Below are 10,144 nucleotides of genomic sequence, written 5' to 3' on the forward strand. Positions count from 1 at the left end.
AAAAAGAAAAACAAAATATGTATACTCCCATCCTTCTGTGGCGGGTATGAAAAGTATTTAATTTATCCATTGATTTATTTATCATTGTATTATTAATTATTTTTCTCTTACTAATAAAACTCTATGATGTTATGCATTCTCTTTGGTTTTGATTTCTAATTAAAGTTTTCGATTCAAATATTTAACAGATTCGTTAACAGAACGTTTGTGTTTTTGAGTAAAATATTAACAGAAAGAATATTTGTCTCTGGGTTTACATGTGAAAAGAGCATAATATTAAGAAAAAAAAAAGAGAGGAAAGCTAAAAAAGGATATAATACAGTTCCTTAATAAATCTCATGTTAAATATATAAACAAAACGAAAATTAAGGAACATGTTAAGGATTTAAAAAATGACAAACACCCACATACCAACAAATGCATATAGACAATCTATTCTATACACCTATTGTACATTTATATGCAAAATGTTATATATATATATATATATATATATATATGTATATTCTTGTAATTTAAATAAACTTGATTACATGCAATGCAAATAAAAAATAAATAAATAAATGAAAAGTGGGCAAAAAAGAAAACAAGTGACTTTCATACTCATGTACGTGCACTTGCCAGGCGGGCGCTTAGTATTTGAATATTCAACGATTGCCATGGCGACATGCACTCGAATGAATAACACAACGAAAGAATTTGCGGAATTCAGAATGAAAACGGTGCTTGAAGTCCTTAGCGAATAAAAAGAAATGCAATTAAAGTTTTTAAAGACAATTTTAGAAGGCCAGGTAAGTGGATGCTCAAATGTTCATAATTAAACTGAAATAGAAATTAATTGTAGAATTTCTTCTTCTTCTAGAATTACATAAATCGTATTCCCGGTTTGGCTTGGTCACCGAATCATCAAAAGTTGGCTGTAGCTACCGCTGATCGTCACATTTATTTATATGATGATTTAGGTGAACGTCGTGACAAGTTTTCAACAAAACCCTCAAATCCCGCAAGTGGAAAACACTCCTACGTTATACGCGGTTTGGCTTTTAGCCCCGATTCCAAAAAATTAGCTGTTGCACAAAGTGATAATATTGTATATGTTTACAAATTGGGTGAATCGTGGAACGAGAAGAAAGTAATATGCAATAAATTTCCTCAAGCAACAGCAGTGACAGCGTTAATATGGTTAACATCTGGTCCCATTATAGCAGGTAAGTTTTCAATGCGTAATGAAAATAAGCACAATTTTGTGAACAACATTAAAACATTAAAACATTTAAAATGCTATTAAAAGGGCATGAAAACCAATTTGATAGTTGAACTGTTTATAGATGAAATATCGCTGCAAGTAACAGTGTGTGGGTATTTACTTTATATTATTTGTAAGCCTTTCATCTTAATGTGGGTTATAGTCCTTTAACTGTTAACAATACTTCCATTCAGCAATGAGCTGCTTTCGCATTCAAAAATGTACGGCGAATTACTAGCTTATCTGATTTAAACTAAGCTACGTAAATACAGGATGACGGTCTACAAGATAATCAGTCTGTGCAAAAAAAAAAGAGGAAAGGTCGCCTCAAAACTTTATGTAGAAAAACAAACGCGATCGTGAATTTCCACTTTTCAATCTTCTTAAGCTCAAAAAGTAAGAAAGTTATGTTCCCTTCTTAGCAAACCTTGGACAGTCATAACCTCAATTACATATTCAGCAGTCGCCGGATTTTTATTAAATCGGCAGAAATTTATTTTAATGTTCGAGAAGCGACTTTAAAGGGGAAAAAGTTAAAGTTGGTTTGCTTGTTGGCGAGACTATAATAATAATAATAATAATAATTGGGTTGTAGCATAGCCAACTAGTTAAGAAGCTTGACTGTCAAATCAACGTATCCGAATTGAACCCCCAAGACGGCAAACCATAATTTAATTACAATTGGCCTGTGGCCGTAGCTATAGTGACTGCTTGGCCGATCGGACGCACGGTAATCTCCATCTCTCTCCATCCATCTCTCGTCTTCGGACCGTCACCGTAACACACGGGTAGGGTGTATAGGGTGATGCGGGAGAGAAAATTAGGAAGTGACCATAGCCCGACCGGTAAACCTCATGTCTTTATCGCACTCAGCACTCACTGCCGCGCCGCTCGCATACCAATCTTAAGTGAAGTATGGCTTTTCGCACAGAGGATTAAGCCCGGGTATAGCAACTTGATAGCCGTGCTTCTCCAAAGAACGTAATAGTTTGCAATAGCTTGAAGATATATGCTTAATGTATTATTAATTTTGACTATAATCGCTTTTCTGTGAACACTTATGCGTTCAGGTTAAAAAACATCATGTACCTCTACACGATCGGGATGTCGCATGTAAATATGTTGTTTATGGCACGACTTCAAATATGGTATAAGAGTATTTGTGTTATGTAAGCTGTATTGTATCATCACAGTACCTTTCTGCAATATTCAATATTATTTATACGCTATTTATCCATAGCCAAATTAATACGCGAATTTTTCCTTCTTTTTTTCACTATTTCCACTTTCACTCTTCCTTTCTCTGGCCTTCGTAAAGCATAGATTTATCGGCATTAGGGATTCTAGTGTGATCCCGATTTTCGAGTAGCTTTTCTCGCTGGTAGAGTGTTTTCAAAGAAACGTCTCACTTCCTTTGCCTCCTTTGAGGTTCTACCTTTATAGCTTTGTTTTGTACCCGTCCATCGGCATGTTTAATGAAGGAAACATTTCAATTATACGTAAGCAATTTGAGGATGAGCCCAATCTGTCGCTTGAACGATCAAATGTAACGATATCCACGAGATATTACAACAAGATTGACCTCTATAATGAACATAGAGGATATTTAAATTCGATATTTTCAGAACTAAAAAGTAGATGAATATATGGATATCTTTCCGCTTTGAAGTTTTTTTTTTTTTTTTTTTTTGCATGCATGAAGTATTCTTAAAGATTTTTTAAAGAGAACGCATTGTTGATGGGCATAATAGATAGGAGAAATGAATATTAAAACTATTTTCGACGAAACGCATGTACTGAAGTGAATTTTAGTAATTCGTCCACGATCGTTTTGCACTAGACAGATCACGTAGATCGTTTGCTTAAATCCAATTGTGACCTAGATTGCTTTTACAACACAAACCTGATTACGTTTTTAGGGCTTGACGACGGTAAAATACGAGCACTTCATTGTAAGAGTAATAAATCCCAAAGCCTTTATGGAATCGAGAGTATTTGTATCGCATTGGCTGCCAATACCAAGGGTACAGCGTTTTTGTCCGGACACAATGATGGCACTATTATACGTTATTTCGTATCTGATGATGTCAATGAGCCATCTTCTCGCGTTGCCCAACATCCCGTTCCACCATTTGCGTTAGCCTGGCCTCAGGGCGGTTTTTGCGCGGCAGGATGTGATCAACGTATCGTATTCTATGATACAGTGGTAAGAATCTACTTTCGCCCAATACTCGGCTAATCTTAAATTCGTTGCTACGTTGTTCAGGGACGTCAGGTACGCACATTTGATTATTCACGGGCGGAGGATGAACGTGAATTTACGGTCGCCGCTTGCAGCCCCAATGGCCAAGCAGTGGCCTTCGGCAGTTACGACCGCGTACGCATTTTTACTTGGAGTCCACGTTTGTTTGCTTGGAGTGAAACTGCTTCTAAGAACATTGAGTTCTTTTATACTGTAACTTGTCTTTTATGGAGACATGACGGCGCCAGGTGCATATAACTAAATACTTAAGAGAGTAGAGATATTTCCCCTCTTTGCTTACAGATTGGCTATGTCTTCTCTCGTTGGTGCTGTGATAGTATTTGAGACCGTGTTAAAACGTACCGTATGGCAAGATAAATTTGAATTGATTTTTGTTGCTCCGAGTCAATTGTTGGTACGATCGTTGAAAGCGCCCCATGAACAAATGACGATAGAATCGAAATTGGGCTTAGAAATCGATGACGTTCGAATTATGGGCAAGGACAATTACTTAGTTGCACGGACTGAGGAATCTTTAATATTATGCGATTTAACTCGTAACTTAACTAGCGAAGTTTCCTGGACGACTACCGGACGTCATGAGCGTTTTTATTTCGAGAACCCCACAGTTTGTCTTATATTCAACGTAGGCGAACTAAGTCTAGTAGAATATGGTGAGTCAACGCTTCTCGGCTCCGTCCGAACCGAGTTTGTAAATCCTCATGTAATCTCAGTTCGTTCGAACGAACGAGGGAATACCAAGTAAGAATATAAATCGAATTTCCTAGAATAAGGAAGCAACTTCAATCTTTATATATATCTTTCAGAGACAATAAAAAGTTGGCTTTCTTGTTGGACGCTAAAACCATATGCGTTGTTGATTTATTTGGTCAAGTTGTTATTGGGCAAGTTAATCATGAGACTAAAATTGATTGGCTGGAATTAAGCGAGACAGCCCATAAGTTACTTTTTCGTGATAAGAAAATGAGGTTAGCTATGCTAAAAGAACTGCAAGATGTATCCGCTGCTACAAACAATAACTTTGTTCGTCGATTTACAGATTAATTCTGATTGATATTTATTCCGGAAAGAAGCAAACATTATTAAATAATATTTCCTTCGTTCAATGGGTGCCGCAAAGCGATGTGGTGGTAGCACAAAGTAACTGCAATTTGGCCATTTGGTATAATATAGATTTACCGGAACACTTGACTTTAGTGCCAATACGCGGGGAAATAACAGAAGTTATACGAGAAGGAGTAAATTTACAAAAAATTTTCGATTTCTGAGTTCATTTTACTTTCTTTTTGATATTTTACAAGGGTCGTACCACTGTTCGCACTCAAGAAGGCCCTACTGAGCATGCTTATCAACTTGACGAAGGCCTCGTTGAATTCGGCACTGCCGTAAATGATGGCGATTACGGGCGTGCTATTCATTTCTTGGAAACTTTAGGGGACAAGCCAGCTGCCAAGGCCATGTGGCATAATTTGGCCATAATCGCTATAGAAGATGCTAATCTACGTGTGGCTCAACGTTGCTATGCTGCCTTGGGAAATGTATCCAAAGCTTTCTATCTTTGCGAAATGATAGAAGAGGCTGACAAATATGAGAAGAATACAGGAATTCCCGGTATTCTTTGTCCGGAGGTGAAGGCCAAACTAGCTTTACTATCATCTGACCTACGGTCCGCAGAACGTATCTATTTGGAGCAAGGTTATTTAGAAGCAGCTATAGCAATGTACAAAAAATTACGCATGTGGGATGACGCAGTTAACTTGGCTGAGAGACGAGGCTTTACCGGTGTACAACAACTAAAAGAAGAACAAATGTCTTTTCTACTAGAAACAGGCCAAGAAGAGAAAGCTGGCCAAATTCTTGAAGATCGAGGTGAAGTGGACAAAGCCATGAATTTGTTTTTGAAAGCCAATAAACCTGCACGTGCTGCTCGCTTAGCTTTGAAACAGCCCCACCTACTCGATGACCAACATTTGATGATGAAAGTCACTGAAGGTTTAATTAACTCAGGTGCTACTAACATAAAAGCTTTGGAGACATAGATAATTTGTTAAAAATATGTTTCATTTTATTCAGAGCTTTACGAAATGGCTGGTGACATCGCTCACCGTTTGTTTCGGTCAGATGCAGCCTTAGCTTTGTATCGCAAAGGAGGAGCATATGCTAGAGCTTTGGATATTGCCAGGGAAGCGGCTCCAGATGAAGTTATAAGTCTAGAAGAGGAATGGGGTGATTGGCTTGTATCACGCAAACAACTAGACGCCTCTATTAATCACTATATAGAAGCTGGTGCCACCCAAAAGGCCTTAGAGGCTGCTGTAGGAGCTAAACAATGGCGAAAAGCGGTACAAATTGCCAAAGTGTTAGACGAACCGAAAGATATACAACGCTACGCTTTAGATTTATCTAAGCACCTGGCTTTCGCAGGAGACATAGATGATGCCGAAGATCTGTTAGTTAGAGCTAATCTCTTTAGGGAGGCCATTGAGTTACTCAATCGCCATGGTAAATGGAAGAGGGCTTACGCTATAGGTGAAAAATATCTTAAGTCTGAGGAGATGCGTAATCTGTTTGTGAACCTTGCTGGCAATTTAGAGGAACAAGGAAAGTATCGCGATGCTGAGAAAATTCTGTTAGCTGTTAATGAACCGGATTTGGCCATAGCTATGTACAAGCGTCGTGAACTTTATGATTCTATGATACGTTTAGTTGAACGCTACCATAAGGATTTGTTAGAAAGCACCTATCAACACTTGGGACGCACTCTAGAGTCTAAAGGCAAATTAAAAAATGCTGAAGTCTACTATTTGGCTGCGGGAGACTGGAAGTCAGCGGTACATATGTATTGTACAGCCGGTAGATGGGAAGACGGTTATCGTGTAGCTAAGCAACACGGTACTGATGGAGCCAATAATCAGGTGGCTTATATGTGGGCGAAATCCTTGCCAGTAGAAAGAGCCGTTCGTTTACTTACCAAATTAAGGCTTTTGGAAACGGCAGTAGGATTTGCTTGCGACTCAGGACAATTTGAATTTGCAATGGATTTATGCCGTTTCGCTGGAAAACCAACCGACGAAGTACATCTAAAAATAGCAATGGCCCTGGAAGATGAGGGTAAATTTGAGCAGGCCGAACTTGAATTTATCAGAGCTAATAAACCACGAGAGGCAATACTTATGTATACACATGCTGGGGATTGGAGGGCAGCATTAAATGTGGCTGAAACTCACTTACCTGAAGCAGTTAGCGAAGTACTTATCAGTCAGGCTAATGCTGCTTTAGAGACTCGCAACTATCCCGATTACGAGTCTTTGTTGTTAAGAGCACAACGGCCCGATTTAATAATTGAACATTACAAAAACCAATGTATGTTTGACGATGCCATACGGGTAGCCGAGGATCATTTTCCGACAGCTCTGAATGATTTAAGACGTTTGGCAGCACAGGAGCAACGACATGGAGCCGGCGCGAGTCATGACTCGCGTGCCTATCTTCAGCGGGCTGCTGAGTTCGCAAAGAGAGAGGATTTTCGCAAGGCTGCAGAATGTTTGATGCAAATAGATTCATCAAATGCGGAAAACGAGTCTACATTAGAACGTGCTTTGTTGAGAGCGGCAGAAATATGTAATCAGTTTCTAGAGGGACAAGATGCCATTGAAGTAGCCCAAAAATTAGGTCCACGCTTGTGGCAAATTAAACAGATCGGTCCAGCCGCTCAATTATATTTAGCCGCAGACATGCCAAGGGAAGCGGTAGATGTGTTTATAAAAGCTGAACAATGGTCGAAAGCTCGTCGTTTGGCCAAGGAAATAGATCCCGAATTAATGGCTTACGTCGAACAGCAGCAAAAGGCACGGCTACAAAGTGAAGGCAATGTTGAACAACTGGCAGATATAGGTGAGTATGGACGCTATAATTAAATTTCAAAATGCATCAAATATCATTTCAAATTTACTCAGATATTATCAGCGCCTTGGATATTCTGGCCGAGCAGGGACAATGGCAGCGTTGTTTGGATAAAGCAAAACAAATAAACACCCTGACTTTACAGAAATACGTAGCCCTCTACGCTGCCCAGCTTATACGGGAAAACAACTGCACGCAAGCTCTGCAAGTGTACATTAACTATGATTCACCCGCCGTTGAAGCTAACTTTAACATCTATAAGAGAATAGCTTTAGACTGTTTTGCTCTGCGAGAACAAGCTGCAAATGGGATATGGAAAAATTTAAGAAATTTTCTATACAAATTATTGCAGGTAATAGAAAAGAAACGTTTTAAAAAAAGAAGAACTAAAATTGAGCAGGAAAATAAAGCAGACAGTGAACAAACACAAAGTAGTAAACATTTCAAAGCACATGGATATGCAAAACAAAATATGTATTAGGACATCGAACGCAATAGGAATTGCAAAGAGCTAACAATTCTGGGCGAACACAGAAAAACAAACACTAGGAATAAGAAAAAGAAGAGAAGAAGTTGCGATCCCGTGGCTCGACGAAGAAATGAAAACTGAATATCAAGAATGTCGTAGAAGAAAATTTAAAGGGAATATTAAGTAAGGTTAGAGAAAATGATGTAATGAAATAAAATAAGAAGAGGAGATAATTAAGACGTAGGAAAATATTAAACGATGTTAAACTTACAATAATTTCTGAAATCTCTAGCTAAAATACTCGAGCTACCCTTTAGCTGAAGCTATTGGCGCGAAACCCAGTCTTCTACAACAAAAAAAATGGGAGCAAAATTAAGGCCAGACTAACACTGTAGTTATAAACAAACGATTGAAAAGTCTTTGACTGAAATATGGGAAAAGTTTAATCAACAAGTTGAAAGACTTGAAAGAGGAGTAAATTTAATAAGACTAAAAATTTCCTTGTACTTGCAGTCACTCAAATCGTCCACGTTCTCAGAAGCGCCCATTGCGGACATCATAGAACAATATCTTCTGATTGCTCATTATTATGCCGCTAGAAGTGCTTGTCGCCAAGTTCAATCACTGCAATCGATTGCTTTACGCATAACAATCGCTTTGCTACGCTATACCGATATAATACCCGTAGATAAGGGTTTCTATGAAGCTGGTTGGGATTTACGCAACGCAGGTCGCGAAGCGGAAGCTTTTGTCATGCTCAATCATTATCTGGACATATGTGAAGCTATTGAGGAAGATGCTGGCAATTTGGTGGACCACAGCTATCTAACCGCGACCGACTTTCCCAGTTCGGTGCCACTGCCCGAAGAAATACACTTAAAAAATGATCCAGATTTACACGAAGAAGTAAGGGAATGGGTACTATCTGTTAGCATCGATCAACAAATCGATCAGGTGCATTGTAAAAATGATATAAATACTAAACAATGTAAACGTAAAAATTTTTTCTCATCATAGGTGCTTCCCGTAGATGACCGTGGCTTTTATGAGTGCTGTTTGGGATTTGATGATGTTCCTTGTATACTAAGCGCTTATCCTGTACGCGGAAGGCAACCGGTCACATTTCAGCAATCGAATCGACAGGCAAACCGTGACGTCTGGAGCAAATTTTCGGTCGCCCAAAAAATGCAATCAACGAGTGAAGTGAGTGAAGTAATAGCATTTACTGAAAAATGGAATGGATTGGCCAACTACGTTATGCATTAATTTACTTATGTTCACATAACTTTATTTATGAAAGAAAATTTATATAAAAATATGCAATGCCTGCTGCTTAAGGAAGTGAAGCCCAGAAAATTGTAATTTTGGTATCCACAAAAATAGAAAGAAAGACTTGCAAAACATTTTCTTATTAAAGGGTGAAAATTAACCGATCAGTTTTACGTTAAAATCTATTGCGAATTAAACGAGCTCGACTCCTTGTGTGCGGGATCTGTAATTTTTAATCAAGTTTCAATTAGTTGTTCTAATTTTTGGGTAGGCGTATCTAAATCACCTGACAATCTTATGCTATTCAAAAGTTTATGCGACTGTGTCCGTGTGAAGCGTAATAAATTTAAAAGAATTAAAACAACTCCTTTGTAATTCTTTAGGCAATGCGCATCGGTAAGTGCATATTTCTGTCATCTTGTTGGTGGTTAAAAAGTTCTTCCAATTTAAGAAAAGGTATCTAAACAAAACTATTGATGAGCGTTCGTGAACAAAAGAAAATGGACGAAACAAATTCCGTAGTGAGTGAACCATTCCGGGGTCGCGATTTCCTCTTTCTTTTTGCTCCTCTTGCTAAGTACTCCGGACTTATCCCATTTTGAGAGCTGAAATCACGGAAAACGCTAAGCATCGTTTTTTCTTTCAAAGCAATTTCGGATTGTGCTACGCCTGCAAAATACTTCAAAAATATATCGGCGTTTGTCTTCATAATGGTAGTTAATGCCCACATAAAGAAAGTATCGCTAAACATACATATCAGTTTATTGTGAAAACATCGTCTTAATTTTAAACAAAATTTTTCTTTTTTTTTCCTTTAAATTAAGTAAAATTGGAATTTCTTTTTTGAAAATTTTATGTAATCGATTTTTTCTTCGACTTCTGCATAACTACCATGTAAACACATATTTGTATATATTTATATCGTTCATATATATAGATACATATATACAAAAATGCATTGAAAGAAAAAACGATGCTTAGCGTTTTCCGTGAT

The 10,144-nt window shown here is 38.0% G+C and overlaps 2 protein-coding genes across 2 annotated transcripts in view; one reads left to right on the plus strand and one right to left on the minus strand.

Annotated features, from left to right (window-relative positions):
• Positions 1-752: 752 nt before the first annotated feature.
• Positions 753-9,593, plus strand: LOC119632147 (intraflagellar transport protein 172 homolog). Its single transcript, XM_038024927.1, has 12 exons — positions 753-791; positions 863-1,208; positions 3,166-3,452; positions 3,513-3,736; positions 3,792-4,250; positions 4,316-4,477; positions 4,549-4,747; positions 4,811-5,516; positions 5,583-7,403; positions 7,466-7,764; positions 8,395-8,835; positions 8,899-9,593. Exons 1-12 carry the CDS (start codon positions 753-755, stop codon positions 9,145-9,147), a joined length of 5,232 nt encoding a protein of 1,743 aa, XP_037880855.1. The 3' UTR covers positions 9,148-9,593.
• Positions 9,594-9,739: 146 nt separating this feature from the next.
• The window catches only part of LOC119632282 (regulation of nuclear pre-mRNA domain-containing protein 1B), a 2,898-nt gene continuing 2,493 nt past the window's right edge, over positions 9,740-10,144 (minus strand). The window contains exon 5 of the mRNA XM_038025110.1: positions 9,740-9,755. The gene's annotated coding sequence lies outside the window, so the exon portion shown is untranslated. The remainder of the gene's footprint in view (positions 9,756-10,144) is intronic.

This window comes from Glossina fuscipes, unplaced genomic scaffold, assembly GCF_014805625.2.
Source record: "Glossina fuscipes isolate IAEA_lab_2018 unplaced genomic scaffold, Yale_Gfus_2 1, whole genome shotgun sequence".
NCBI lineage: Eukaryota > Metazoa > Arthropoda > Insecta > Diptera > Glossinidae > Glossina > Glossina fuscipes.

Excerpts from the sequence above, each read along its gene's own strand:
- LOC119632147 (XM_038024927.1), top strand. The coding sequence starts at position 753 with ATGCAATTAAAGTTTTTAAAGACAATTTTAGAAGGCCAG. Across the intron at positions 3,737-3,791 it reads TGGAGACATGACGGCGCCAG|ATTGGCTATGTCTTCTCTCG; the intron begins GTGCATATAACT and ends CTTTGCTTACAG. Across the intron at positions 4,748-4,810 it reads CAGAAGTTATACGAGAAGGA|GGTCGTACCACTGTTCGCAC; the intron begins GTAAATTTACAA and ends ATATTTTACAAG.